This window comes from Epinephelus fuscoguttatus, linkage group LG2 (genome assembly GCF_011397635.1).
Source record: "Epinephelus fuscoguttatus linkage group LG2, E.fuscoguttatus.final_Chr_v1".
In the NCBI taxonomy this organism is placed as follows: Eukaryota; Metazoa; Chordata; class Actinopteri; order Perciformes; family Serranidae; genus Epinephelus; species Epinephelus fuscoguttatus.
Window position 1 is genome coordinate 7,264,196 of NC_064753.1, and position 7,772 is coordinate 7,271,967.

Here is a 7,772-nt window from a genome sequence, read left to right on the forward strand (position 1 = left end):
ATGAGGAACTAACTATTAGTTAATGGTCAGTTCTTCATTAACTCATGATCAAATTTCAGAGGAGTAGTTACTGAGGAACTAATGAGGAACTATTACTTAATCATTACCTACTCATTAGTTACTCTTTGTGTACCCTACAGTAAAGTAAGACATCAAAATGAGTAGGTAATGATTCAGTACTCATTACCTACTCATTTTGATTTCTCACTTTACTTTAGGGTAACTAGTAACTAGTAACTAGTTAGTAACTAGTTAGTTCAGCGGTATATGAATCATGGACTACTTATGGAAAATAAGTTTTTTATTCCACATCAAAGTTGGGTGAAATATCCTTGATCTTGTGATCTGTTAAGGAGTTTGACAAAGGATTACTCGAGAAGTACACAGTAAAAGTACTTCATATTATGCATGCACGTAGTCTAGGGAGTACTAAGTTCAGCGGTATATGAATCATGGACTACTTATGGAAAATAAGTTTTTTATTCCACATCAAAGTTGGGTGAAATATCCTTAATCGTATCCTCTGTTAAGGATTTTGACACAGGATTACTCGAGAAGTACACAGTAAAAGTACTTCATATTATACATGCACGTAGTCTAGGAAGTCCTTAGTTCAGCGGTATATGAATCATGGACTATTTATGGAAAATAAGTTTTTTATTCCACATCAAAGCTGGGTGAAATATCCTTAATCTTGTCATCTGTTAAGGATTTTGACACAGGATTACTCGAGAAGTACACAGTAAAAGTACTTCATATTATGCATGCACGTAGTCTAGGGAGTACTAAGTTCAGCGGTATATGAATCATGGACTACTTATGGAAAATACGTTTTTTATTCTACGTCAAAGTTCGGCAAAATATCCTTCAACTTTCCCTCTGCAGTCTGACCCATAGTCACTGCCAGCAGCTCTTCAGAGCCGTTTCATTACGATTACCGTAAGTGTTGGTAGATTCGCGCACTAGAAAAAAACGTGCGGCTGATTTGACCAAGCAAAAGCGAACCACGGCTGGCTTGACCGCAGTCACGGAAAACGGGGTTCGTTTTCAAGACGTTCATGCAATAAACGTCTTGGTCCAAGGCTATAGTAGTAGTAGTAGCCGTAGTTGTTGTAGTTGTAGTGATATTATTATCATATTCAAGACATAATCTGAATTAGTTGTACAAATAGCATTGTTAGTTGTTGAAAATCTGAATATATTTTTATTTTGAAATGTTGAACCGGAAGCCCTGTCTTTGTTGTTAGCTTGTCGTTGCACCGCTCGCTTGTTGTGGAGGGAAGTGGCTAGCTCAGTTAGCTCCCTTTAGCCCTGTGTGTGTTTGAAGGACAGTTTGCTGTAGTTATTTGTTCTTCCAGCAGTTCCCATCATGGCGTACCAGCTGTACAGAAACACCACTCTGGGAAACAGCCTGCAGGAGAGTCTGGACGAGCTTATACAGGTGACACTCACCTCTCACATGACGGCATTAGCTCACAGCTAGCCTAGATTAGCATGCCGCTAACTGCAGCGGCGACGTTCAATGAAGCTAGTTAGCTCGCAGCGGGCTAACTTTAGCTTGTTACCTGCGGTTTGCTCCAGCACTGATTTGATCCAAGCAGATGCAAATATCGTCTGTTTTAGTCTGTGCTTTAATAATATTGCCATTTTTGTTTCCTGCTGCTCATGAGCAACATCATGAAAATGAGATGATGTAGATAAACAGTCATCAAAGTTATTCGTAGTTTAGTAAGTTAGCCTAAACTGATATTAGTGAATGACGACCAATAAGTTTGACAGTAGCATTATCGTCAGCTTTACTTTTGCATCCTCCTCCTGATGGTATCTTTGTTAGTGGACAGATGAGATATGTAATGAGGTTTGCTGTTATGATGCATATAGTTCTTAAAAAAAACTAGGAGCCAGTATGAGAACTGGCTCGGGATCTGAGTTAAGTCCAGGTTAGGGATATGTGTGCATGTTTTACTTGATTTATTTTAACTGAGTGTCTAAGTTCAGTTCAGTATTTGTAACAGAATGGTAACAAGTAGGCAGGAAAAGTTTCACACCAAAGCAATAACTGCAAAAAAGTACTGAGTCAGATGCCTGATAGCAAGGTATTTATATAAATGAATAATCACTTTCAGGTTTATTTCATCACAGCACATAAAAGTACATTTGCATCATAATAGGATCAACGTGTCTCACATAAAGTCCCTGCACCAAGGAGATGTGTTTAGACAAATGTTAAAGGAACGGTTTAGTATTTTGGGGAATGCACTCTTTCTGAGGGTGACATATACTGCTGGATATCATTTTAATGTCTGGAGTCAGGGCGTGGCTTAGCATTAAGACAGGAGGCAGTCTCCTTTGTTTAATATGTGCACAAACAGAGATGTTAATATGACAGTTTGTGGTGTCAGTGGGAGTTATGTTCTGGTACTGTTTCTTGACAAACAATAGTGTAATCACCTGTGGAGTATATCTTTGCAGCATTTCTGGGAAGTGGATTTGGTTTTGGTCTTTGTAAAGACAGGATGGTACCAAATCTGGCAATGTCACTGTGCTGACAAGTCCTCAGCAAGCTGCACACAGTCGCACCACTGAGTGTTTGACAATAATAAGTTCTAGCATGCAACTCCTTCTAAACATGTGTTCTTAACATCTGTGTTTGTATGCGGGTTGACCAAACCAGATGTGTTATCAGCAAGCTTTAGTGGATTTGGAGATGCTACCTGTGTACTGTACAGCTTGTGTGGAAGGTTCATACAGTTGGATGTTAAATTAAATCTTGTGTGTGTGTTCAGACTCAGCAGATTACTCCTCAGCTGGCTCTTCAGGTCCTCCTTCAGTTTGATAAAGCAATCAACACAGCGCTCGCCAATCGAGTTCGCAACAGAGTCAACTTCAGGGTGAGTCCCCTTCCACCTCCTTTGACGTCTGACCCTCAAACCTAACCCTTTACACCAGCTTGAAGCAATGAACTGACTCAGATCAGAGTTTTTCTTCTGTGATTTAAAGGGGACAGACTTCTAAGTGAATTTGCTTCTTCACCCAGTGTTGTCTTGTGTTCGGCTTCAGTCAGTTACAGTGTGTTCTGTAGTGAGATGTTTTTCTAACAAAAAACAAGTATTCTTTATATTTCTGGGCGAGATATTAATGAACATTTTCAGGTTTCAGTGGTGCATACAGTCTTTAGATTCTTGATTTATGTAAAACTAGTGCTGTCAAGAGATTAAAAAATGGCGACATTAATTAATTGTGATCTGTAATTAATTGATCTAATTAATCTCTTTTTTTAATCTCATCTCAAAATTGCTGAGAAAAGCCTTCAACTTGATGTATTTTCATTTAAATTCATTACATTGTTGTGGCAGATGATCAAAATATTGATATATATTACAAAAAGTGGTTTTACAAAGTCATATTTATTGTTTTCAACAATAACACACTTGAACACAGATGCAGTACACCTAGCCATTACATTCTATTGTTTTTGAGATTAGTCCCAATAGAGTGCTGCAACCTTCAGTCTCGACCACCAGGGGGGTGCTTGACTGTCATGACATGTCAGCTTCATTAAAAGCATAGCTGCAGATTAACACAACAATTTTACGATGTAAAAACACACAGAAACAATACATCTGTGATCAGTTCCCTAATTTTATTTTAACAATTTTCTAAATTATTTTCCAATTTCTCATTTTATTTCATGGAAGTGATCAGTGTAAGTGCACTTGTCCCTTAAACTTAATAAAAAATAAAAGCTAACAAAATAAAAGACACCTGGTACATTTGTTACAGCTGTATCAGTTTATAGAACAGTTTTGAACAGTTAGAACAAGAGGCTGCACTGCAACGTGCAAATCACTCCTTCTCGTGGCTGCCTGCGCTTTCCCTGTCCTTGCGGCTGCAACTTGCGCTGTCTTCTCTTCTTCAAACTACAATACCCATAATTCATGTATGAACTGCTGCAGGCAATGTGCAGCCGGTGGGAGCTGCATGACAACTCAACCACCATGATCAGTTTTTAATGTTTTATCAGGCAATAACTACTCCAGACTCTGCTCTAGTGTAATTTTTGGGACAATCAGGGCAGGATTCAGGACTCAGGACAACTGCTTGGATTTCGGGACTGTCACAAATTTTTCGGCAAACAAGGCACGGAGGTTGCCGGGGAGGTCAGATACTTGCATGCTAGGGCAGACAGCTTTATTGGCTCCTGAGTGAGCAGACCACCACTGCAGGGGACAGTTATGCTGATGCTGGGCTCTGCTCTGTAGCGCTGCAGCTCTCCCACAACTCAAGCACAAAGAAGCCCAATCGTACGCCTACAGACGGATTTTATAAAAGACAACTCTGTGGCATACAGAAACAGTAAAGTTAGAGATTAAAAATGAGATTAACGCGATCAAAAAACATTGCGTGTTAAATATGGCTGTAATTAATTATTCGCAATTAGCGTGATAATTTGGCACCCCTATGTAAAACCCTTGAAGGTCAAGTTACTTTTAATTTTATTTCCTGTATGCTGCCAGATCACAGCAGAAGTCGTTTAAGGTTACCTTTCCTATAGAACAGGTCTATACCTTGTCCTTTTATTAAACTAACTAAATAGCCTTATGTTATTTATCTTACTTACACGACAGCATGTCATTTCTGTCTCTACATGGTCGCGTGTTTACAATTCTTCTCTGCTCTCTGTAACGTGAACGGCGGAGTTCCGCCCCAGTGCGCACACAGACACGTGCGCACACAGACACGTGCAAGCACCCACAGGTGAGCACACTCCCACCAGCAGTCAGAGAGCGTGCGTCGGAAAATATGTCGCTTCAACCACCTGAAAAGCAGACAAAAATATCTCCCAGGGTAGTGAAAATGGTGAAGACAAATGTTCCGATGTTTAGTTCAAGCACAGTTCAAATAATTGTTCAGTTGTTATATTGACTGCTGTTATTAAAAGAAACACATGAACACCATGATTCCTGAAGTTTTTTAATTTGCAGCAATGCATTATATTCTATAAGATTATCATGAATTTGTAGCACTTTGTAACACTTCATCCTTCAGTTTATTTAAAACATTCAACATCAACACATCTGGAGATACGTGGTTTACACTGGACAATGGGATTAAAAACCGAGATCTGAAAAGTAACTAAAGCCGTTGGCTAAATGAGGTGGAGTAAAAAGAAAAACATTTACCTCTGAGATGTAGTGGTGTAGAATTATAGAGTAGCATAAAAGGGAACTACTTAAGTGAAGTACAAGCACCATGGATTTGTACTTGAGTACAGAAAGTAGATGTTCTGTGGTGAGCTCTGACTGTTCACTGTCATTCAGGTGTTGTTCTCTTTCTGTCCACCAGGGCTCTCTGAACACCTACAGGTTCTGTGACAATGTGTGGACGTTTGTCCTGAATGACGTGGAGTTCAGGGAGGTGACAGATCTTGTGAAGGTCGACAAAGTCAAAATTGTTGCCTGTGACGGAAAGAGCGAGTCAACCCAGAACAAAAGTGATAAATGGTAAGTATTAAGTTCTTACATTTATACTTGCATTGCTGGAAGTGTAGCCTGTATTTGTAAATGTTACAAATCATTAATCAGATTGATGACAAGATTTGATTTACTGGATTATTTAATGTGATGAGGCACCTTCTGAGGAATAACCTTCCACAAGCAGTTTTTCAGTTTGCAGAAAATGTGATATACCATGATAAGTCACTGTCATAATATAACATATACCATATCACAGCTCGAAATACCACGTATATATGCATGGTCATTCATGTAAAATTTGAGCTGTGCATGCAATCCTCAGCTCCACATGCAACATTCATGGCAAACCCAGAGGCATGCACCACATGCTGTCTGCATGTACACAGAAAAAAATATTTTGAGCCCTGCATATTCGGCTACTTTATTCTTCCCTGTTTTCTCTGTAGTTAACGTTCATTTCTTATTTTCTCTCTGCAGACTCCAACGCTGCAGAGTGACAACTCTCTGTATGTGTGTTGCTGTCAGATGGAGCCACAGATGGACCTGGACTGTACATATAATTTATTACAGCAGAGTCACAGCTGAGAAGTGTGTTTGTGTTTGAGAGTGCTGTCTGAGTGTGTGTGTGTGTGTGTGTGTGTGTGTGTGTGTGTGTGTGTCAGGGTGGACCAGTCACTGTACCTGCAGCATTTTTTTTTATTATTAGCAGTTTACAGGAGGTTTGTGTTCAGTTTGCTGTAATTATTGAGCTGGATGGTCATTAATAAAAACTTTATTTAAAACACAGTGAGGTTCTGTGCTTTCCTCTGTCATGAAACAATCAAGGGATTCATTAATTAGCTGATGGACAGAAAAGACACACATAAGAGTACTGATGTTTAAGTTTTACTGCAGTAAAAACAAAAATGTTCCAGCTTCTGCAAAGTGAGTTTTCACATATTCAACCTGAATCTCTTGGGATTTTTTTGGACTTTTGTTAAAACTAAAAATGAAGCTTAAAAATCACCTTGGTGTCTGGAAACTAAACATGGAAAAAAAGAGTTGGATTATTTTGGACATTTTATAAACAATATGATGAGTAAATTGTTGATTGACCATTTACTGAAGAAGATCTGATATTTACAATCTGCTGGCCAAGCCTTCATATTGCATATATAGAAGGATTTAATTTAAGACCATGTTCAAACAGACTCAAGGGAACTCATGAACGTCGTTAGATTTTGTTCATGAATATAGTGCATGTACTTGTATATCTGTGTCCTGGTTTTGATTATATTCAGTATACAACATACACATGGAACATGAAACTTGGTTATTTACATGATTCAAACAGTAGCCAGGTTCCTGATAGTGTGCCAGTGCATCTTGACTCCTGTCAGACATCACAGTCAGGATGTAACCAATATTTCAGTCATTAGATAAACACAGAGATCACGTAGTTATAATAGGCAGGCAGCAGCGTATTCCCATACAATTACTTAGAAGTTGCTGGTCTTGAATGCACGGTATCTTTCCTCATACAGTTCAGGTGTTTCAGTCTGCTCAATCTTTTACTCCAGGTACCATGATGGACATGGGAAATTACACAAGAAAATGTGAACCCACCCATTAGTGTCAGTTGACTTGGTAAACTGGATGTGTATAAATCCAAACTAGTCTGCAATATTACCCAAAGGTCAAAACACAGTTACCCATTGGTGGAAAGGTAACTACATTTACTTGTGTGCTGTAATTAACTACAATTTTTAAATAGCCTACTATGTTATGCTATACTTCACTGAATTTCAAAGGGAAATATTTACTTTTTACTGCAATACATTTATTTAATAACTATCAGAAATTAAATATGATTTAGCCTATTCTAGATTAAACTATAGTATATAATGTAGGCTGATTAAAATATGCTCCCCCTTTACCAGCTGCAACATTTAAGAGACAAACATGTTAATATATCAATTAATATAATTCCATAATAAAAGTCACTCACCAGACACTTCATTAGGAAGACCTGTTCAACTGTTCATTAAAGGAGCAATAAGCGAAATTCATCATTTCTAGATTGAAGGAATTAAAAAATTGCTATGTGAAGAACTAGAGGTGTAATTTCTTCTGGAGTATAGCATGACCTTACACACCCTCTCTCTGTGTTGATCTCCAGCCCATTGTTTACAAGCTGGTCCCTATAAAAGGCTACAGCCAGTGAGCAATGGCAGCGCGAATTTTCTAAGTGAAATGGCAGAGTCAAATGTCTGTTTTAATTAGTGTTACAATAACATTAGGCACATGTCGCTATGT

General features: G+C 38.5%; 1 protein-coding gene across 1 annotated transcript; it reads left to right on the forward strand.

Moving 5' to 3' along the window:
* Positions 1-1,238: 1,238 nt before the first annotated feature.
* gtf2a2 (general transcription factor IIA, 2) lies at positions 1,239-6,263 on the forward strand. The gene is made up of 4 exons (XM_049596797.1): positions 1,239-1,441; positions 2,787-2,891; positions 5,347-5,504; positions 5,955-6,263. Coding segments are annotated over exons 1-4 (336 nt in total). The 5' UTR covers positions 1,239-1,369; the 3' UTR covers positions 5,956-6,263.
* The last annotated feature ends 1,509 nt before the right edge of the window (positions 6,264-7,772 follow it).

Excerpts from the sequence above, each read along its gene's own strand:
- gtf2a2 (XM_049596797.1), top strand. The coding sequence starts at position 1,370 with ATGGCGTACCAGCTGTACAGAAACACCACTCTGGGAAACAGCCTGCAG. Across the intron at positions 1,442-2,786 it reads GTCTGGACGAGCTTATACAG|ACTCAGCAGATTACTCCTCA; the intron begins GTGACACTCACC and ends GTGTGTGTTCAG. Across the intron at positions 2,892-5,346 it reads GCAACAGAGTCAACTTCAGG|GGCTCTCTGAACACCTACAG; the intron begins GTGAGTCCCCTT and ends TCTGTCCACCAG.